This window comes from Macaca fascicularis, chromosome 1 (assembly GCF_037993035.2).
Source record: "Macaca fascicularis isolate 582-1 chromosome 1, T2T-MFA8v1.1".
Taxonomy (NCBI): domain Eukaryota; kingdom Metazoa; phylum Chordata; class Mammalia; order Primates; family Cercopithecidae; genus Macaca; species Macaca fascicularis.
Window position 1 is genome coordinate 109,502,116 of NC_088375.1, and position 23,430 is coordinate 109,525,545.

Here is a 23,430-nt window from a genome sequence, read left to right on the forward strand (position 1 = left end):
TACCTCTGCTACTCTTCATTGACCTCAAACTAAGAATAGTTAAAAAGAGAAGCAAAATGTGAAGTGCTATGCAGATATGTATGTGGACGTTGTTTTGGGAGAAAAAAGTAACTCTTGGATTGGTAAAGATCAGACATGGGACCTAACAGGAGAAGAATCCAGCCAGTATTCCTAGCCAAGTAGACAGCGCCTGAAATCTCAGCGACACAGAGCTGTGTGTGTGTGTGCTCAGACATGAGAAAAAGCCTGTGTCAGCATTTAATATCTACAAATTTCCCCATGAGCTGCCTCAACTTCAGGGCAGTTTCTAAGTCAGGATGGAAAGACGGAAGGTGGGTTTTAGACCAAAGGGCATCTCCCAGAGTGATTCACTGACTCGGGTTTCTCTCCTGGGGGGTGAGGGTGGCAACAGAACTGAGAAGCTGCCTCCTTCTTGGCCTCTTCCCAGACGTCGGTGTGGCAACCCCTGCTGCAACATCAGTGGCTACCTTTATTGTCTGTTTCTTCTTCTAAAATAATCAAGTTATGTTCAAATGTTAATGGCAGCATAAAGGGAAGAGAAGGAAAATAACTTCTTGAGCCAGAAGAGTGGAGCTGACATGTTAATATCAGGGATAGAGTGGAGCCTTTCAGTTGTAGAAATGAAAGCAGACCTTTAGAAACATATCCTCAGTTAGGGAGATTAAGGTGATGGGACAATGGCTAGGGAAAAAAATAGCCCTAAATAATTACTTCCCATTCGCTTTCCATATTTTTAAAGCTTTGGAAAGCATAAACGTAATGCAAAGTGTCTCTATTTCCTCGGGTTGGACTCTGCTGGCCTGAGAGCCAGGCCCTCTGACTTTCAGTGTTTCCTTTGTCTTTTAATTCTCCCGCTAAAATTTCAAAGCCTTTCACAGCCTTGGCTTCAGGTATTTGTGACTGAAGCAATTCCCATTCATGGCCAAGCCTCATTCTCTTCTCCAAATCTGGTAACTTGAACAGCCCTGATCCAAGCCCCTGGTTCTAGTAAGACGCTTGTTCTCTGGCCCCTCTTTCAGTCTATTTCACAGAGCAGTCAGCTGCTTCTTGCTCCTCATAAACTTGGTTTCCTTCCTATATATTGCATCCTCTCATCTGCCTGATGAAAACCAAGTCCCAGTGACATGTTTCTAGCCTAATTTTTGTCCTGAACTCCATGTTGGTATTACCTTTTCTCCCTCAGTCTTCATCATTAGTAAGCAGCACCACTAGGTACCCACTCAAGCCAAAACTTGGATTACACCCTCTCTCTCATGTCTCCTCCCCAATCCAACTGCAAAGCCCTACTAAGTCTACCTCTAAAGTATTCAGCTGATTTACTTACTCATGTCTCTGCATCTCCACAGCCACCAGCACTGTCCACGTCACATTGCTCTCATCTGTCTCCATGCTGCTTCTCCTGCTCTCCTACAATTTGTTCTCCCAAGAAGCCAAGAGTCATCGTCATCTTTTAAAAGTTAATTCACCAACATTTACTACCTACTCTGCTTTGTCCAGCACTGTATCCTCATCACCCTAAACAGTGCCCCAAACATTAGACATTGCTTAGTAAATAAGAAATGACCGTTGGACATCTATATTGGATTTCCCATCCGTATCTAAATCATCACAGGGCCAATGCTAAAACTTTCTCCCATAAAGTCCCAGCTCATATATTTCTATTTTCTGGTCACGTAGACATAAAACCTCAAGAGTTTTTAGTACTTTCACATAAGCTCAATGGTATTAAATCATTAAAGATTTCACTTCCACAAACTTTCTCATATCATTTCCCTCTTTTTCAATTATCACTGCCTATACTTATTAACTGAGTAATCACAGCAATTTTCTAATTGGTCCTTCTATGTTCTGAAGCATCAATCTTTCTAAACTGCAGCTAATAAAAAACAAAACTACTCTGATTTTTTTTTTTCACAGAATACCTCAGTCTGGCATTCAAGGCTCTTCAAAGCCTTACTTTCCACTTCGTTCCTACACATACCCCAATGGAACTATTCACTGTTCTCTGGGCAAGTTCGGCCCCTTTTCTCCCATGTCTTTTCATTCCCAGTTACTACAGTGTCTGGCACATAATGGCTCAATAAATGTTTGTTGAATGCCTTCTTGTTGAAATGCTGCTCACACTACAACGGTTCATCTTAAACACTACTTTCTTCATGAAAACCCTAACGGCCCTCATCCACAGGTCTTTCCCCTTCCTTTTCTAGTCCTTATGGCACTTAAACCTTTCACTGCTATGTATCATGGCCGCGCGCAAGTGTCTCACTCTTCTGTGAGCCTGTAAGCTGGCAGAAATGTTTCTTTGCTTTTGTGTCTGTTGCAGTATCTCAATCTCCCCACCCCACCCCCAACAGCAGATACCTAATAAAAGTTTGACTTTAACCACTGTAACTCTAATTCTAGAATTCCACTTTGTTCTTCTTTATGGATTCTTTGCTTAGGAAAGATAACATTTCCCCCTCCATTAGCATAGTGGTGTTTCTTAGGTTTTAAATATCCAAAGCCAATGGGTGGGTGAGTGTATGAGCCCCCGAACAATGTCTCTTCCCAAGCTGCCAAACAAAATGTCACAATGGTCCTTGGTCTTATGGTCATCAGTTAAGGAACCAAAGCATGTGGTCAGAAGTTGTAAAAATAATAATAAATGAAGCTTTATAAAAAAATTAAAACGTCTCACCCACTACAAATGCTGAGCTTTTCAGACCAGAGTCAGCTCATAAACAAATGTACAGAGAGGAACAGGTACTCTTGAGAGCAGGTAATTAGGCCCCAGCACCTCAGATGCCTCTGTAAAAGCAAAAGGCAGTAGGATCACCCTTCTTCTCAAGAGTGTGGGAGCACAGGAGAGTAAGGCCACCCACAGTGCCTAGTTTTGCGCTGGCCATTCAACAGTCATAATGTGTTCCTTTCAGTCCAGATCCCAAAGAGAAAAACTTTCCCGATTTACCTGAAAAAGTATATACATGTTGCTGGGGGTGGGGAGGAGGGGCCATTGCTAAGATCTGTACCAAAAGCTCTGCCAGGCTCTATCTGCATGGCTAAGAAAGGAATCCTGTGAATCTTCAAAGGATTTTTGTGCAAGCTTGCAGATGGGAGGGGTAAGCTCAGTCACCTCTGAGATCTGAAGGAGAAGAAGGAATTTTCAAAGGAGCCACTGGGAAGAGAACTGAAAACAAAGGGGCTTCCGTGGCTTCTTTCCTCACCCTTCTCCATTCCCTGCCCTCAAAAAACTGTCCCACTAGTTACCTGGGAAAACTGGTTACATGTTTCTTCTTCTTTTCAGACTGACTACTCTAACTCAAATCTCAAAGGTCCCTCTTCACTTCTTCCCACACAACCCAAAGGATTTGTAGTCTAGGAAACCAAAGAAGTGTTTGATCAATAAATCAATTTATTTAAAAGAATATGTTACAATTAATTACACTAAGTGACATTACCAAACAATTTTAGAGTGGTTAGCTCTAGAACAAGGAATGAAAGAAACACTGTTAGCCATTATTGTGTCTGTGTATTTTCTCTTCACATTTCTTAAATCACAAATAAAAAATACAAGATACTGCAGTGAAAATACAATTAGAGTTTCTCTGAAATAAATTAAATGTGCATGGCCTGGGAAAAACTGAAGCCCAGCTCACTGGCTTAAAAGGGGGTCATGATATAAAATTAATGTCCAAGTTTAGCAGGTGGCCAAGTGCCTCCACCCCATATCACTCCCCTCTTTGATTCTATTCCTTCCCACAGCCCTGACCTTCCCACATACCCTAGATTATTGCTGAGGAGTGAGCTGATGCTGTCCTGGCAGCAATGAGGCCTGGCATGATGTGCTCAGGTTTAGGGGAACAGGAAGTCAAGAGGTGGACCTGGAAGATGGGGAGCTAGAGAAGCATACCCACTACCTCTCTTCTCCCTCTCTCTCTCTGAGTGCTCTATCACATCATCCTCCAAAAGGAAGCTACTGTGACACAATGAAGCTGGTGAAGAAACAGCAGTATGCTGGGGTCAACAGATCAAAGAGCTTCTACTGCTGAATGAATCTAGCCAAACAGTATAATGGCGAGAAGGAAGGGCACAGCAGTCCCTCCTGGTCTGGGAAATTCAGGTTAACTAGGATGCAGTCCCCTTCAAGAAAACTACCTCCTAGGAGCCCAGCCCAGAAGCTGGCAAATTCTGAGATAGGAGAGAGAGTCATCTCCTGGCAGTGCCCTATTCTGCTGCTCCAAGTGTTGGGTTTGGAGCTACAGGAAGGCATAACCCAAAGCTACTGGCCTGGGTAACTAAAGGATGAAACTAAATGAGCCAGGCATGAGGATGTTGGAATATTTATCTAATTCCTCCCTGAGAGCTCGGTCCAGGCCTAGGAGCTGCCCTGAGCACGCACATATCTGTACCTGCGCTTAGGCCTAGGGTAAGGAGAGGGTGGAAAAATTGAGAATAGAATAAACATATAAAGAGCAGAGGGCCCAAAGCATGGCCCAAGGGAACCTTTCTGCAGGGACAGGTTTCTCAGGGTCTACATTTTCTCCTGGGCCATAAAAAGCTCTGAGCTTCTATCCCAGAGAAACCAAGTGTGGAGGAAGGCCAGTGAGAGATCAGGAGGATCCTGCTGGTTCTGCCGGGATGAAGCTGGGGGCACTGGGAGCCCCCCTCTTCCAAGGGACAAATTGCAAAAGAAGTCTGGGTAGAAGCCTCCCTGGGCAGAAGCTGGGACTAAGAACAACAGTAGGGATTACAGAAAGGAAGTGCAGAGGAAGGGGAGAGAGAAGAGTCACAACTAACACTGCTTCATGCAAAGAAGGGTTTGATCCTATGGGACCCGCGCAGCCACAGGGACCCTGCCTCCATCACCCAAGGCCGTGCATGGGTGGAAGAGAAGAAGGCGCTGTCCTTTAGGGGTGCCTTCCTTCCCCACCTCCTTGCTGCAGCTGGGTACTTTGTTAGTGAGACACTTTTAAGAAGGGCTGTTCCTAAATAAATTCTGCCAACAGGCCAACTACCTATAGGGCCCTCACCTAATCTCCAAAGCACCAAGTGAATGCTATGCCAGAAAGGGAACATAGCACCATCTACCCATTCTAAGTGGCCTCCCAATCCCTATGTCTCATGTCTGAAGGTCAGCATTCGAGCTGTCAAATGGAATCCCAGATCTGTTCATTACTGTCCCACTCTGAGCGAGTAGGGGCAAATTGCTATTTTTACAGTTTGAACAAAGCTGGTACCAAAAGTCTCTTTAGCATCTAGGAGTGGGAAATCAACATGTCTTCTTTTCAGGGTCCTTTGGCTCATTTTAAATTCATTTAAGTCAAAAGAAGTTAGTTCTGTGTCAAAGTCTTCAAATTAGGGATCCCTCTGCAACTTTACACATTCAGCATTCTTATGTTTTGTACTCTGTGATTCCACCTAGATTTGGAGAAGGTGAGGGAGGAAAGGCTGTCCTCTTTGATCCCATACCAGCAAATGGCTGCCAGGATAACAAAATAAGAAAGAAAGAAAAGTGGGCCAGGTGCAGTGGCTCATGCCTATAATCCTAGCACTTTGGGAGGCTGAGGTGGGCAGATTACTTGAGGTCAGGAGTTCAAAACCAACCTGACCATCATGGTGAAACCCTGCCTCTAACAAAAATACAAAAAATTAGTGGGGCGTGGTGGTGCACGCCTGTAATCCCAGCTACTTGGGAGGCTGAGGCAGGAGAATCGGTTGAACCCAGGAGGCGGAGGGTGCAATGAGCCAAGATCGTGCCACTGCACTCCAGCCTGGGCGACAGAGCAAGACTCTGAGGAAAAAAAGAAAAACACTAATAAAAAGAAAGGAAAGGCCGGGCGCGGTGGCTCAAGCCTGTAATCCCAGCACTTTGGGAGGCCGAGACAGGTGGATCACGAGGTCAGGAGATCGAGACCATCCTGGTGAACACAGTGAAACCCCGTCTCTACTAAAACTACAAAAAACTAGCCGGGCGAGGTGGCGGGCGCCTGTAGTCCCAGCTACTCGGGAGGCTGAGGCAGGAGAATGGCGTGAACCCGGGAGGCAGAGCTTGCAGTGAGCTGAGATCCGGCCACTGCACTCCAGCCTGGGGGACAGAGCGAGACTCCGTCTCAAAAAAAAAAAAAAAAAAGAAAGGAAAGGAGGGAGGGAGGGAGGGAGGGAGGGAGGGAGGGAGGGAGGGAGGACGGAAGGAAGGAAGGAAGGAAGGAAGGAAGGAAGGAAGGAAGGAAAAAGAAAAGTGGCTTCACAATGATTTGCAACAACAAATTACAAAAAAAGAGATAAAAGAAGGAAAGAAAAAGAAAAAGAAAGAAAAGAAAAGAAAGAAAGAAAGAAAGAAAGAAAGAAAGAAAGAAAGAAAGAAAGAAAGAAAGAAAGAAAGAAAAGAAAGAAAGAAAAGAAAGAAAGAAAAGAAAGAAAGAGTGGCCTCACAATGATTTGCAAAAACAAAAAGAGACTTTCCAATCACCCCAACACTGCTCAGTAGAGTTGACTACAACCAATTATGACTGTCTCCCAGTTAGAGCAAAAGATGCCATCCTAGGAAGGTTTTCGTTTAGAAGGGGGAGAAGGGAACAAGAAAAGGCTCAAAGATGTGTTTTAGTTGCATCTGAGCCTGACTTGGTGTTTCTTATGCACTATCTACAGAGCTTAGGGGCTGGGAATATTGTCCTACCCCAACTAGCCCTGGCTTCTGATCCTGGGATGCAGCTCTTAAGTCTCAAAAGGTCTAGCTGCAAGATCAGATGAGGAGCTCTTTAAGGGACAGAAAGCAGAAAGGTTTTCCTTCAGTCTCTTTTTAATTAAAACTTGGGAGATCCAATCTAAATCAACCGTATTCCTACTACTCCTTCCTGGGTCCTCAATTGGCTTGGATGGGGCAATCATTTGGTTGGCACAGACCACTGACCCACTGCAAGTTTCCCCAAGGCCTTGAAGATATTACTGGATCTCTTCCCATCACTGCTGTTTAAGGAAGTCACAGAGAATGCCATAGTTATGGGTGGTTATTGGTCAGGAATGGAGGAGGTAAAACCTCACGTACACAGGGCATTGCTTGCTTTCCTTCCTCTATGTAAGTCCAACCTGTGTGCCTAAGGTATCAGTTTAACTCTGGTCCCAAGTACTATCCCTGCTGCAAAAAAATGCAGGGGAGGTCACAGCAGCTCATGCCTGTAATCCCAGCACTCTGGGAAGCTGAGACAGGAGGATCACCTGAGGCCAAGAGTTTGAGACCAGCCTGGGCAACACAGTGAGACCCTGTCTCTACAAAAAAATTTTAAGAAGAATTAGCCAGGTGTGGTGGTGCACACCTGTAGTCCCAGCTACTCAGGAGGGTGAGGCGGAAGGATCACCTGAGCCCAGGAATTCAAGGTAACAGTGAGCTATGATCATGCCACTACACTCCAGTCTGGGTGACAGAGTTTAAGACCCTGTCTCAGAAAAAAAAAAAGGGGGGGGGGGCAAGGAAAACAGGAAATTACTACCATGAAGTGTTTCAGGTTCAGGTTCCCATGGCATCAACCTCCTGAGCCCACGCACAACTCCACTCAGGGCCGGTTGAGGGAAAGCATACTGAGGTTCTAGGAAAGCAGGAAGGAGGTGCAGAATGTGGCTAGAAAGCCAGGAGTGAGAGAAACAGATGGATCAGAAAAACTGTCATGGAATCAAGAGACCATACCAGGACTTTAGGCTCTCCCTGCAGAACTACAGCCTGTTAACCTTGAAAAACACACCTCTTTCTCCTCCCCAACACCCTCTTGGAAGATAAAGAAACTATACTCCCTGTTCCTCAGACTCTATGGCAACCCATGAGCCGGAATCTATACTCGATACAAAAAAGGGGCAAAAATCCAAGCAGGTTGTAAACTTTTCAAGTCCTTCATGAGGAGAGGTATTTTTCCCTGTAAAATGCTTTTTTTTTTTCCTTTTTAAAGTTTGTTTCAAAATAAAGAGAGCACAAGAGAGGTCATGGATTCTAGTGAAAGGTGTGTAAAAACACAAGCTAAAAAAGGTACTGCCATCAATATGAAATTTAAAAAGAAATATATATATGTATATACGTGCAGCTAATTTGTGTATATATAATTTTTACATACATACATATATATGTCTGAACAGTGCAAATGGATGAAGTTCATAGTTCCAGTTTTAAAAATATAGTACAAGGAGAGGCTGTTGGTATGAGGCCCAGGTGAAAGGACAAAGATACCTTTGGCAAGTTGGTTGGGCTTATTTTCTTTTCCTGTCTTAACTCAGTTGACTTCTGGTGCTGACCAATCTGCTGTTTACTACCACCTCAATTCCAGAGACATGAAATTCAGAGGGCGTTATTAATAATATTTAGTTTAGGGCTTTTGAATATAATGACTTTAACTCTTTCTCTTCTTTTGTGTTAATGGTTACTCTGTCTGAAATGGGACATGAAAGGAGCAAGAGGATGGGGGTGAAAGGAAGGGAAGGGGATAAGGAAAGGCTAGGTGGCCACATCTCTCTGCTGTGACCTCGCCATCTGGAAAATGTTCTGAAAGGAAAAAAAAAAAAAGAGTTATTGGGAAGCCACATCTCCTCTTCTCTGGAGACAACTCCTCAAACAGAAGCTAAAAAGGTATGCCTGGATGACTCAATCTGATTGGCCGTATCTCTCCTGATATAACTTCTCATCTAGAATCATAGCCTTTTAGAGCCGGAAGGGACCTTGGATATTAATTACGTGGTTCAGTCTTCCTGTTTCACAGAAGAGAAAACTGAGAGCTAGGGAAACTGATTTACCCAAAATTACACAGAGGAAAAAAAAGCCAGGAGAAAACCAAGATAAAATTCCCAGAGCCCAATGTTCTTTCTACTGCACTAAGAATATAAATTTTCATGTTATTGACTTGACCTCCTGATTCTTTCAAAGATTTTGAGAATAAGTAGCTAATTATTCAGAATCTTCCAAATTCTGTTCCAGCACTGGCACATACAGACAGCAGTAAAGCAACAGGAAACACCTTCCCTCACACACACATTCTTGGTTCGCCTAGAAAGACTGCCAGGACTCATCCAGTCAGACGGCTACAACTGAGGACAGCTTCCCCTGCGGGTCAGGAACAACATGGAGGGTGATCTGATTTAAAAAACTGGCAGAGGAGGGTCCATGAAGTCATGAGAGATGGAAGAGCCTGTAGCCAATGTCCACCCTCTAGACAAGGGAAGAAGCAGGGCTTTTTTGCACAGCCCGTTCACCATCCAGAGGCCAACCTTGCTGGAAGAATGTCCTGGCTCACATGAGATAATCAGTCTCTAACTAATATTCCTAGAAAGACAGAGATGGAGGTGAGGGTCCCAGGTATTTGGCCACAGGCCTATAAATTTTAAAGAAACAAAAAGATGAAAGGTCAATTCAAGAACTGTTCAGAATTACCTCTTTTCTCCACTTGAGCTCGCAGAACACCCTCTCGAAGCACTCATGCATGTAATTGAACTGAAAAAAAAACGGTGGTGACAATCACTAACTTCTCAAGAGAAGGTACCTCAGGACTGTGCCTTTGAACTCCTGTCCCCAGTCATCCCATCTTCCAAACTCAGTCTACAGAAAAACCCTGACAAGTACCACAAAACTCAGGCCTGGTTCATCCACTATTCTCTAGCTCCTTCTAGTGGTAACCATGAGCCAAGTGGAATAGGAAATTGCCAATTCCAGTCAGGCCTAAAGCAGACAGGATGAATCTGGGGGTTCCAGGATTCAAACAGGTTCAGATCTCAAGACAACTACTAGCTCTATCTCTCTCTCCATTTATGCATTTAGCTGGAAAAAAAAAAAAAAAAAAACTAAGTCCCAGTTACTTTCCTCAAATTGCACTCACATATGGTGTGAAGATTTTAACCCATCGGGGCTTCTTCTCTCCTCGTGCATATTCGAAACAGAAGGCCATCCCTTCTTCATCTGTGTCCCATCGCTGCATCTCATCCCATTCAAATGCAATTACCTGGTTCTGGACAACCAAGACAAGGGAGTAAGGTACAGTCTGTGTTTCAGAGTACTAGGGAACTGAGGTAGGGGGTTCTGAACCAGGAGACAGAAGAGAAATGAATGGAGATGTCTGCATCCCTTCAGAGAAAGGATTGTGACAGAATACAAATCAGTGGAAGCAGTCAATGAAGTTGAGGATCAGTGTGGATTCCGTGCCTGTTTATCTGCCCAGTCAAAATACAATTTTGATTTCATTTCCCTCTAAAAAGGAATTAAAACATCACAAGCAAGTGAGCATCAAAGTATCTCCAGTCCTCGTAGCAGAGCCCTATGCTGAAAACTCACCTCCAGCTGTCCTTCTTCAGTGCAGGCATGCAGTTTAAAGTGCGTGATGCTGATGGCTGTGATAACGTGCCCCTTCCTCCTGGAGTCACAGGCACAGTGGGGAAAGATGATTTCATTGTAGCCCTCACAAGTCCTTAGCATGTTGAGGTACTGAAAAAAAAAAAAAGAAGAAGGAAGGAGAAAAAGGGTTACTATGGTACTAAACACAATGAAGAACTACTGAGATGTGCAAGAAAAAGAACAAAGAGTATTCTCACCCAGCAACCTGAAGACCTGGCCTCTGGTCTCGCACCCATCCCTAAGTTGGGAAAGGACTCTGAGACAATTATTTTCATTTTTGAGACCAGGTCTTGCTCTGTCACTTAGGCTGGAGTGGCATGCAGTGGCATGATCTTGGCTCACTGAAACCTCAATCTCCAGGGTGCAAGCAATCCTCCCACCTCAGCCTCCAGTGATCCTCCTGCCTCAGCTCCCAAGGAGCTGGGACCACAGGCACACACCACCATACCCAGCTACTTTTTTGATTTTCTGTAGAGACAGGGTCTCTCTATGTTACCCACGCTGGTCTCGAACTCCTGGGCTCAATTAATCCTCCCACCTCAGCCACCCAAAGTGCAAGGGTTACAGGCGTGAGCCACTGTGCCTGGCTAGCAATTCTTTATCCCACTTTCAACTTCTGCCTTGTTTTTTTTTTTTTTGGCCATAAGTAAGGAAACAACACCTTCATACTTCTAACCCTCCTTTCTCTACTTCAGAAAGATACAGGCCAGGTGCAGTGGGTCACGCCTGTAATCCCAACACTTTGAGAGGCCAAGGCGGATGGATCAAGAGGTCAGGAGATCAAGACCATCCTGGCTAACACAGTGAAACCCCGTCTCAATGGAGTGCAGTGGCATGACCATGTCTCACTGCAGCCTCAAATACCTCAAATACCTAATAATACAAAAAATTATCTGAGCATGGTGGCACACGCCTGTAGTTTCAGCTTCTCAGGAGGCTGAGGCAGGAGAATCACTTGAACCCAGGAGGCAGAGGTTGCAGTGAGCTGAGATCGTGCCACTGCACTCCAGACTGGGAGACAGAGCAAGAATCTGTCTCAGGCCGGGCACAGTGGCTCAAGCCTGTAATCCCAGCACTTTGGGAGGCCGAGACGGGCGGATCACGAGGTCAGGAGATCGAGACCATCCTGGCTAACCCGGTGAAACCCCGTCTCTACTTAAAAAAAATACAAAAAAAACTAGCTGGGCGAGGTGGCAGGCGCCTGTAGTCCCAGCTACTCGGGAGGCTGAGGCAGGAGAATGGCATAAACCCGGGAGGCGGAGCTTGCAGTGAGCTGAGATCTGGCCACTGCACTCCAGCCTGGGCGACAGAGCGAGACTCCGTCTCAAAAAAAAAAAAAAAAAAAAAAAAAAAAAAAAAGAATCTGTCTCAGGGAAAAAAACAAAAACAAAAACCCAGAAAAACAAAAAGACACACAGATGAAAACCAGAAGATATACTATAACCAGGACTCACAGGGCTAGAAGGGGTCTCACAATTCTGTTTAGTATGATCCTCTATTTTCATTGTAATCAAGGGATGGGAATCTAATCTATCCTTACAATTAGGAAAGGGAATAAATATTTCTCTCTCTCTCTCTTTTTTTTTGATACGGAGTCTTGCTCTGTCGCCCAGGCTGCAGTGCAGTGGCCCGATCTCGGCTCACTGTAAGCTCCGTCTCCCGGATTCACGCCATTCTCCTGCCTCAGCCTCCTGAGGAGCTGGGACTACAGGCGCCTGCCACCAAGCCCGGCTAATTTTTTGTATTTTTAGTAGAGACAGGGTTTCACTGTGTTAGCCAGGATGGTCTCCATCTCCTGACCTCGTGATCCACCCGCCTCGGCTTCCCAAAGTGCTGGGATTACAGGCATGAGCCACTATGCCCGGCAGTAGTATTTCTCCTTATTCCTTTTGCAATCAAAAGTTACAATGATCTATAGTAAGGATTAAGCTACCCCAAATCTCATACTTACAAAATGTTAAAACTGAAAGAGACTTTAAAAATGAGTCATTTTATGGGAACTCAGAGTAAGATGAGACTAGCCTGCAGTCACAAGTAATAATAAGTGGCACAACTAGGACTAGAACCCAAGTTTAATTTCCAGGCCTCTGTTCCTTTTACTGTCACCGACTAGTCCCCAAATCAACCCCATTGTCCCCTGGGTCTCCAGTATATATGGTTCCTTAAAAAGCATCTGGACCAAAATAAAGTGCCACATATGACTCTCATAGTTACAACACGGCAGAACTAATCCAGAGGGGCCATGTGCAGTGCTCACGCCTGTAATCCCAGAGTACTTTGGGAGGCTGCAGCAGGAGGACTGCTTGAGCCCAGGAATTTGAGACCAGCATGGGCAACACAGTGACGCCTTGTCTCTACAAAAAATTTCAAAATTAGCTGGGTATGGTGATATGTGCCTGTAGTCCTAGCTATTTGGGAGGCTTAGGTAGGAGGAGGATAGGTTGAGCTCAGGAGTTTAAGGCTGCAGTGAGACATGGTCATGCCACTGCACTCCAGCCTGGGCAACAGAGCGAGTCCCCATCTCTTTATTTATTTATTTATTTATTTATTTAAATTGAGACAGAGTCTCACTCTGTCACCCAGGCTGGAGTGCAGGGGTGTGACCATGTCTCACTGCAGCCTCCATCTCCCAGGTTCAAGCAATTCTCATGCCTCAGCCTCCTGAGTAACTGGGACCACAGATGTGTGCCACCACACCTGGCTAATGCTTTGTATTTTTAGTAGAGACGGGGTTTCGCCATGTTGGCCAGGCTGGCCTTGAACTCCTGGCCTCAAGTGATCTGCCTGCCTCAGCCTCCCAAAGTTCTGGGATTACAGGTGTGAGCCACCGTGCCTGGCCTAGAGGTGCAACAATATTTCAATCACATCATTTTTCTTCCCTCCCTCCTTCTATCACCCTATTACACCTTCTCTTTTTTATTGTCCTTCCTAGATCAGTGATAAACATGGATACTGCTTAATCCTGCCATTAGCACTATAAACAAAAGAAATCTCTGACTCCTATACTTTGGTAAATATGACAGGGGTGGGTGGTATAGAACAGAATAGAACTCCTCTGGGGTTATAATAAACAGCAATGCCTGAAACACAGAGGAGTGATTAAGAGGCCCAGACTACCCTGGGCTTGAATCCTGGCCCCATTACTTCCATTACTTCCTAACTGTGCAACCTTTTGTAAGTTACTTTAAGGCAGGCAAATTACTTAATCCCAGGTGCCTCAGTTTCCTCTTCCATAAAAGGGAAATAATAATAGCATCTATACCACAGTGTGATTTGTGAGCATTAAATACAGAGTATTTGGCTGGGCATGGTGGCTCACACTTGTAATCCCAACACTGGGAGGCTGAGGTGGGAGGATCACTTGAGCCCAGGAGTTAGAGACCAGCCTAGGCAATACAGTGAAACCCATCTCTACAAAAACAACAACAACAACAACAAAAAATTTGCCAGGCACCTGTAGTCCTAGCTACTTGGGAGGGTGAGGTAGGAGGATTGGTTGAGCCCAGGAGGTCAAGGCTATGATGGCACCACTGCACTCCAGCCTGGCTGAAATTGCACCACTGCACTCCAGTCTGGGTGACAGAGCAAGACCCTGTCTCAAAACAAGAAATAAAAATAAAAAAGATATTTAACATAGTACTCAGCCATAATTAGGAATTCAATAAATGACAGCTAAAATAAACTTTTTAAAATATCCGGAAATTACTTTCAAAAATTCCTGGGGTGAGCTTCAAGTCAGTGACAGTAAAACAAACAAACAAATCTCCTGGGGGAAGAAACCATACGAATGAAACAGAGGCAACATGAATGGCAGAAAGTCGAAGACTATTGAAGCTGGGTAATGGGTACATGGGGACTAATTGTATTTTTCTTTCAACTTCTTTATGTATTTAAAAATTTACACAGCTGGGTGTGGTGGTTCATGCCTGTGATCCCAGCACTTTGGGAGGCTGAGGCAGGCAGATTACCTGAGGTCAAGAGTTCGAGACCAGCCTGGCCAACATGGTGAAACCCCATTTCTACTAAAAATACAAAAATTAGCCAGGCGTAGTGGCATGCATTTGTAATCCCAGCTACACAAGAGGCTGAGGCAAGAGAACTGCTTGAACCTGGAAGGTGGAGGTTGTAGTGAGCCAAGATTGTGCCACTGCACTCCAGCCAGCCTGGGCAACAGAGTGAGACTCCATCTCAAATACACACAATAAAATGTTAAAAGAAAAAGAACATCCTAGCAATCAGGCCTCTGGCACTCAATTCAAGCCATCTTCCTAACATAGTCATCAGAAACTTTACTGCTCAATAAGCAGCAATTCTGCTCCAGGACACTTAACACCTCTGCAAATGCCAGTGGGTGCTGTCGACCCTTGAAACTAGTTCTACTCATGTCCTTTAACAAAATAGGATTACACATAGCACATCTGTTGAGAAATCTCTTCGTTGAGAGGTACCACTACTATTTTTGACAAATATTTCTGCCATAATCTCTTATTGGGAGTTTTACTATAATATATCTTTTAAAAAGAGAGAAGCATGCCAACAAAGGCAGGGATTGGGAAAAGAGGTCAGAAGAAGCATGGAGCTCTGAGTATCTTAAACTCTCTCTTTGTGACCCTGAGTAAGTTACTCTACCTGGGATCTTCTTCTCTTCTGCCATCTGGAAATAAAAGACATTGCTGCCATCCTGTCTTCACTGATGCAGGGAAAAATATATGCACTGGAGCCTGACAAGAATGGGTTCAAATCACATTTTCAAATTCTAGTTCCACTTCTGACAAGCTATGTGATCTTAGGTAAGAATCTTTTTTTTTTTTTTTTTTGAGACGGAGTCATGCTCTGTCGCCCAGGCTGGAGTGCAGTGGCCGGATCTCAGCTCACTGCAAGCTCCGCCTCCCGGGTTCACGCCATTCTCCTCCCTCAGCCTCCCAAGTAGCTGGGACTACAGGCGCCCGCCACTTCGCCCGGCTAGTTTTTTGTATTTTTTAGTAGAGACGGGGTTTCACCGTGTTAGCCAGGATGGTCTCGATCTCCTGACCTCGTGATCCGCCCGTCTCGGCCTCCCAAAGTGCTGGGATTACAGGCTTGAGCCACCGCGCCCGGCCAGTAAGAATCTTAATCTCTCAGATTCCACTTCTCTGTAAAGTAGGAATAATACCTACAGGGTTGTTATAAGGAGAAAATGAGACTTCATATAAAGTGCCTAGACCAGTCAGGCACATAATACATGCCCTCTCCGTCCCCTCTGAATCAAAAGACTGCTTTATCCCTCCGTATTCAAGAATGTAGTCCTTGAAAGCAAAAGACCTTCAGGGGACTTCTTAATGGCATAAGCTCTAAAAATAACCCAAGGGAAAACCAAGGGCACCTGTGCCCTTGGTGAGCCAATAAAGGTAAAGTCTCATGGGGAGACAAGGTTTTCAGAGAGCTCAGATTGGGCAGTATTTATCAGCATTAAGTGGGCAGTCCCTACATCCTTGGGCTTGCACAAAGCCTCAAAGAAGAAGCATTTAAAATTTTACAGGAGGGGATCAGAAAAAACACCTATGGAGTACCATGCTTACTTCCTGGGTGACAAAATAATCTGTACACCAAACTCCCATGACATGCAGTTTACCTATGTAACAAACCTGCACATGTGTCCCTGAACCTAAAATAACTTTTAAAAAAATGTTTTTATATAAATCAAAAACTTGTCAAAGAAAGGTGAATTTTTTTTTTCTTTTTCTTTTTTTTTTTTGAGACAGAGTCTCGGGCCTGGAGTGTAGTGCAGCTCACTGCAACCTCCACCTCCCAGGTTCAAGCAATTCTCCTGCCTCAGCCTGAGTAGCTGGGACTACAGGTGTGCGCCACCACGCCCGGCTAATTTTTGTATTTTTAGTAGAGACGGGGTTGCACCATGCTGGTCAGGCTGGTCTCAAACTCCTGACTTCGTGATCTGCCTGCCTCGGCCTTCCAAAATGCTAGATCCAAAGTGCTAGGATTACAGGCATGGCTTAAAGCATATTTACATAAGGGTATTTAAAAGGGTATTTGGTATTTGAAACACCAAATCATCCTGCCCATTCTCCTTTCAGGAGACTGTGCCCACTTAAAGTTGATAAATACTACCCAGCCTGAGTCTCTCTGACCACCCTGTCTCCCAATGAGACTTGACTCTGTTATCTCCCCAAGAACACAGGTTCCCTTAGTTTTCACTTTAAGCTTTGAGTAACTAAATATGTATCCCGAATTATCTTCCTTTATTCATATAACATGTAGAAAGTGGCCCATTTAAGCCAGAGAATTGGAAAGGTATAGTACAGGATATTTTTAAAATGTTCAATATTCAGCAAGACAAATAAATACAGATATAGGGCAGTTTCTGATTTTTTTTTTTTTTTTTTTTTTTTTGAGATGGAGTCTCGCTCTGTCGCCCAGGCTGGAGTGCAGTGGCACCATCTTGGCTCACTGCAAGCTCAGCCTTCCAGGTTCACGCCATTCTCCTTGCCTCAGCCTCCTGAGTAGTTGGGACTACAGGCATCCGCCACCACGCCCGGCTAATTTTTTGTAGTTTTAGTCGAGACGGGGTTTCACCGTGTTACCTAGGATGGTCTCAATCTCCGGACCTCGTGATCTGCCCACCTCGGCCTCCCAAAGTGCTGGGATTATAGGCGTGAGCCACCGCGCCCAGCCGACAGTTTTTAAAGCAGAGACTCAATGCTTAACAGAGCAGAACACTTTAGGTGAATGTGTTAAGGTCCACTCCAGAGAACTCTCTCTTCTCCCAAACAACCTGCCAAGGGTCAAATCAGGTCCAAAATAGAAGTAAGGGACTGAGAAGAACCTCAAGAGCCAACTCTCCCAAAACCAGAATCAGAGTAGTGATTCTGAAGCACCTAACGTTCCAGAATCACCAGTGTGCTTTTTAAAAATAAAGTTCCCTAGGACCTACCCCCAGAGATTCTGGCTTAGTAAATGTGGAGTGGAGTCTAGAAATCTGCATTTTAAGTAGCTTCAAAAGTGTCTTCCATGTAAGTAGACTGGAGACCATACTTTGAGAAAAACTGACATACATGCTGCCTTGCGTGAAATCAATACAAATTATGTAGTGAAACACAAAAGCTCTTTATTTATCTGTTCAACAATGGCAAAATCAGGCCACTTCAACATAAGAAAAGCATAATTTACATATGTCTACTGTTTGTGTGAGGAGACAAAAAGGGAGGGAGGGAGGAAGGAAGAGAAGAGAAAACATTATTTCTTGTACATTATATTCTCAACCATCCAAATTTGAGATTCAGTCTAACTTTGTAATTAAGTATAAAACAAAAAATGTTTTTGATCACACTGGGTATTATAAACTATGCACAGATGTGAGCTCTCTTCTGTATTTGGAGATTTGGAGGACAGGGGAACTTACACAAAGCTTATTTATCTTCTAAGAATCTTGGCGTATTTTGTCAAGATTCTACTTAATAGGTGATAATCTGAATATCCCGGTTTTACAGAAAAGAAACTAAAACTGAGAAGTTCGTTGTGTTGCTGCAGGTCTCACAGTGATGTGACAACTACAAATTGTAGTCACCTCACCTAATCATAGGCCTGTTCACCATACTTAGTTGCTATGTTTAATGGCATCAAGGCCTATGGGCCTAGAAGGGCCCATGTGAGAAGTTTCAATGTATTGACCATGAGCTAATATTGCCTAGGCTAATGCCTTTGAACACTGATACTTGAATACATATTATACTTATAAAATTCAAACTGTGATCAGATTTTGTTCAAAATCTGACTCTCATATCATGCAGCTAGTACCCAGAAATACGTTGGCACTAGGTTTTCAAGACAATCTAATTCCACAAACGTTTAAGCCTATTTTATACACAATGGCAAAAGACCATGGGGAAACATATCTATCAACTATACTTGAGTTTTTACCTGGGTGATTACAAAATATAAATAAGTCTAACAATGACTTCATAATAGATTACTGTGCTCATTAAATTCAGATTTTCTATATTTTGCCATAGCACAACGCAAACCTATTTATTTCTCTCACACCTTGCACTGTGCTTGGCACGTACTTGGTACTCAACAAATATGTTTTGTTGAATGCATAGATGGAAAGATAGTGTGTTTGGAGTACTATAAATGCAAAGAAACAGTATGTATTCCACACTGGTATTATGAGAAGGCCTTATGAAATTATTTTGATTCTATTAACTTTTCAGAAACGAGAAAACTTTGTTGGCTTTGGCAAAGGCAAAGGACTACTGCAGAAGTGGATGGCCCGTTAGTATTTGGCCCTTTTCACCAAAAAGATGCAAATGTAGTATGAGTCCGAATCATGCATTAATATATAGAAGACAATGCATTATCTTAAAGAACAGGTGAAGTCGCGTTTTAAAATTCTGTCTCACAAATAGCAAAATTCTTCTAACCAAAATTCTGACAAGATTTAATTACATTTAAAAGATTTTACATTTTCTATGTCAGCCTCCTGATACATAGAACATCGGTAAGGTGGCTCCCTGATCTCTGGCAATTTTCTAAAGTAAAGAGATTTATTACTTTTCATCATATAAGTGATTAAAATAACTAACTTAGCTAGATATAAGATTACAGGCTAAGTTCAATGGCTGACTGGTTTGCTTTTTTGTTGTTGTTATTAAGATGGAGTCTCACTGTGTTTCCCAGGCTGAAGTGCAGTGGCGAAATCTCAGCTCAGTGCAACCTTCGCCTCCCGGGTTCAAGTGATTCTCTGGCCTCAGCCTCCTGAGTAGCTGGGATTACAGGCACATGACACCACACCCAGCTACTTTTTGTATTTTTAGTAGAGATGGGGTTCCACCATGTTGGCCAGGCTGGTCTCGAACTCCTGACCTCAGGTGATCCACCCGCCTCAGCCTCCCAAAGTGCTGGGATTACAGGCGTGAGCTACCGCGCCCCACAGCTGTTTGCACTCTTATTCCAACCCAATTAATGTACATGAATCAACACTCTCTCCTGAAAAGTACACAGAAGGTCCAAAATAATTCAAAAGACTTATCAGAATCATTACTAAAGAATGAAAATGATACAGGTGGTCACTAACTTACAATGGTTAACTTAATGCTTTTTTGACTTTATGATGGTGTGAAAGCCATGTGTGTGCAGTAGACGTTGTATTTCAAATTTTTTTTTTTTAAACTTTTCTGCTGTCTTTACAAGTACCTCAAATTTTTGCTCAAAACTTTAAATAACTTTAGGCCTGGCGCAGTGGCTCACACCTGTAATCCCAGCACTTTAGGAGGCCGAGGCAAGTGGTTCACTGGAGGTCTGGAGTTCGAGATCAGCCTGGCCGACATGGTGAAACCTCTTCTCTACTAAAAATACAAAAATTAGCCAGGTGTGGTGGCGGGTGCCTATAGTCCCAGCTACTGGGGAGGCTGAGGACGGAGAATCGCTTGAGCCCAGGATGCAGAGGTTGCAGTGAGCTGAGATCACACCACTGTACTCCAGCCTGGGTGACACAGCGAGACTCAGTCTCAAAAAAAACAAAACAAAAAAAAAACCAGTTTAAATAACTTCATTCTAAAATAGGCTTTGTGCTAGATGATTTTGCCTGACTGTAGGGTAATACGTGTTCTGATCACATTTAAGGCAGGCTAGGCTAAGCTATAATGTTTGGTAGGTTAGGTGTATTAAATGCATTTTTGATTTAATATTTTCAACTTAAGATGTGTTTACTGAGATATAACCCCATCGTAAGTTGAGGAGCATGTGTAATTGAAAAAATTTCGACTACATGTGAATCCGTCAAGAGAGAAATTTTAAAATGTTATAATGAGTAGAAATTTTTATGTGTTCTTTACTAATTTTATTTTTGACAATTTCCATCCCTGTATCTATGGCAGATACAAATTGGAAACGAATTTAAAGCCATTTAAGGAATACTCTAGGCAGCCCTGTTCAGCAAAACTTTCAGTGATGATGAAAATGTTCTATACCTGCACAGTCCAATATGCTAGCTATTCACTGTGCACATACGGCTGCTTAGCACTGAAATGTGGCTAGAGCAGCTACAGAACTGAATTTTAAATTGTATTTAATTTAAATGAATTTAAATTTATATTTAAATACCTACATGAGTCTAGTAGCTATTGAATCAAATAGCACAATTCTAGGATGATATACTAACCAAGAGCACTACAGAGCATAAATGTTTAAGCAACTGCAGAAATCGAAGCTGTAAAAACAAATGATTTTGCTATTGCTAAATCATGACTAATTTCTTTTTTTTTTTTTTTTTTTTTTTGAGATGGAGTCTCGCTCTGTCGCCCAGGCTGGAGTGTAGTGGCCGGATCTCAGCTCACTGCAAGCTCCGCCTCCTGGGTTTACGCCATTCTCCTGCCTCAGCCTCCCGAGTAGCTGGGACTACAGGCACCCGCCACCTCGCCTGGCTAGTTTTTTGTATTTTTTAGTAGAGACGGGGTTTCACCATGTTAGCCAGGATGGTCTCGATCACCTGACCTCGTGATCCGCCCGTCTCGGCCTCCCAAAGTGCTGGGATTACAGGCTTGAGCCACCGCGCCCGGCCAATCATGACTAATTTCTAATGTTAAAAAGCTAAATATCAGTTCTTATACAATCTTATCTATATCCTATTGTAATGTTTTATAGAACTTTTGTTGTATTTAATCAAAAAAGTTATTATTAATAAAAAAATTATGGGTCAGGCTCAGTGGCTCATTCCTGTAATCCCAGCACTTTGGGAGGCCAAGGCAGGTGGATCACCTGGGGTCAAGAGTTCGAGACCAGCCTGGCCAACATGGCAAAACCCTGTCCCTACTACAAATACAAAAATTAGCTGGGCGTGGTGGCGCATGCCTGTAGTCCCAGCTACTCGGGAAGCTGAGACAGGAGAATCGCTTGAACCCAGGAGGCAAAGGTTGCAGTGAGCCTAGATTGTGACACTGCACTTCAGCCTGGGCAACACAGCAAGACTCTATCCCTCCCCCCGCCCCCACTCCCCCCCAAAAATAGTAATAAAATTATGTACCAATATACAGTAATTCAAGATCTTTGTGTGTTAGATGGAGAAACACAATAGACTTTGCATCAAGGTCCCTATTCCCCCCCTTTTTAAAAATTAGTTAAGCCACTAACCACATTGTAATCCTTTCAAAAATGACTGGAACAATAGGTTTAAAAGGTAGGAAGGGGCATTTTATAAAGGGATTATGGGGACATAAACTTACCATGACCATTTTTCTTTGTTCGTATAGCTTCTGTAATTGGTAGGACTTTTCTTCTGCTTTGATGTAACCTTTCTTCACATCATCGACTGCCTATCACCAAAACAGAAGTAGAAAAGAAAGGAGTCTAAAAATCGTTATTATGTACATTCTCGATGAAAACAGACACAGATGCATTTTCAGAAAATCTCTTGTCCACTTGGACCACCATCATTACCAGTGAACTCTGCCACGTGTCCAGGAATATGGTCTGGCTCTGTGTCCCCACTCAAATCTCATCTCAAATTGTCATCCCCACTTGTCGAGGGACCCAGTGGGAGGTGACTGGATCATGGTCTGGTTTCCCCATGTTGGTCTCGTGATAGTGAGGGAGTTCTCACAAGATCTGATGGGGTTTTTTTGTTTGTTTTGAGACAGAGTCTGGCTCTGTCACCCAGGCTGGAGTGCAGTGACACAATCTCGGCTCACTGAAACCTCTGCCTCCCGGGTTCAAGTGATTCTCCTGCCGCAGCCTCCAGAGTAGCTGGAGGACTACAGGCATGAGCCACCACACCCAGCTAATTTTTGTATTTTTAATAGAGATGGGGCTTCACCATGTTGGCCAGCCTAGTCTCGAACTCTTGACCTCAAGTGATCTGCCCGCCTCGACCTCCCAAAGTGCTAGGATTACAGGCAGGAGCCACCACACTTGGCCTAGATCTGACAGTTTTAAAAATAGCAGTTCCCCCTGTGTGTGCTTGCTCTCTCTCTCTCGTAGCCTTGTGAAGAAGGAGCTTGCTTCCCCTTCACCTTGTGCCATGATTGTAAGTTTCCAGAGGCCTTCCCCAGCCGTGCGAAACTGTGAGTCAATTAAACTTCCTTTCTTGTACTTTGGGAGGCTGAGGCAGGTGAATCACAAGGTTAGGAGTTCGACACCAGCCTGGCGAACATGATGAAACCCCGTCTCTAGTAAAAATACAAAAAATTAGCTGGGCATGGTGGCGGGCACCTGTAATCCCAGCTACTCAGGAGGGTGAGGCAGGAGAATCGTTTGAACCCAGGAGGCAGAGGTTGCAGTGAGCTGAGATCATGCCACTGCACTCCAGCCCAGGTGACAGCGCAAGACTCCATCTCAAAAAAGCACAAAACAAACAAAACCTTCCTTTTTTTATAAATTACCTAATCTCATGTAGCGTCTTTACAGCAGTGTGAAAATGGACTAATACATTCAGTAACAAGTATACTAATTGGAATAACTAGCATTTAAAGAATATCTGGCATGGCATTGTTTTAGGTATATGTGAGAAATCTGGTTTCTCATGTCAGGGGACTTAAATTCCAGTTATTTTATACATGTGTAAACAATTAGAGAGCACTGAAAGATGGTATATAATGCTGTATTACAATGAAATAGCAAACATGTATGGTACAGACAGTGATATAGGCAGTCAGAATGGAAGCACTTACTGATAATTACAGTTATCAGGGACGCCTTGGGTGGATCCCCAAAGAACAGAATGAAGAAGAGAAACTATAAGCTAAAGTTAGGAAACAGGGATGAGTCTGTGCTTAAATACTTTGAGAAAACAGATTTGCCTGATTTAAATAAGGGAATAGGAGACAATGAAAGATAATGCTGGATAGGCAGACTAACAACAGATTATGAAAAATTCTAAAAAGTAGGCACAGGAATTTAGACTTAAGGAAATAACAGGGAGCTAAAATAAGCAATAAAAAATGGCTTCTTCTTTATTAAAGAAAGTTTGATTTGTGTTTGAAAGCCACATGAATTAACCTGAAGAGAGAATGAAATAAGGAAGATCAATGATGTTATGATACTTAAGGCAGAAATCACTTCCCAGGGTCTTTTAAGGAAAA

General features: G+C 43.6%; 1 protein-coding gene across 11 annotated transcripts in view; it reads right to left on the reverse strand.

Annotated features, from left to right (window-relative positions):
* Positions 1 to 3,394: 3,394 nt before the first annotated feature.
* SNX27 (sorting nexin 27) overlaps positions 3,395 to 23,430 on the reverse strand; it is a 92,349-nt gene continuing 72,313 nt past the window's right edge. For 6 of the 11 annotated variants that reach the window (XM_073995301.1, XM_073995311.1, XM_073995286.1 and 3 more), the window contains 5 exons: positions 21,577 to 21,666; positions 10,301 to 10,450; positions 9,849 to 9,977; positions 9,407 to 9,466; positions 8,389 to 9,298 (listed from right to left, as the gene is read on the reverse strand). In XM_073995301.1, coding sequence (XP_073851402.1) covers positions 9,290 to 9,298; positions 9,407 to 9,466; positions 9,849 to 9,977; positions 10,301 to 10,450; positions 21,577 to 21,666 — 438 coding nt within the window. In that variant the 3' untranslated portion in view covers positions 8,389 to 9,289. Of the gene's footprint in view, positions 9,299 to 9,406; positions 9,467 to 9,848; positions 9,978 to 10,300; positions 10,451 to 21,576; positions 21,667 to 23,430 lie in introns of all 11 variants that reach the window. The other 5 variants (XM_073995298.1, XM_065545919.1, XM_005541872.5 and 2 more) reach the window with 1 other exon arrangement.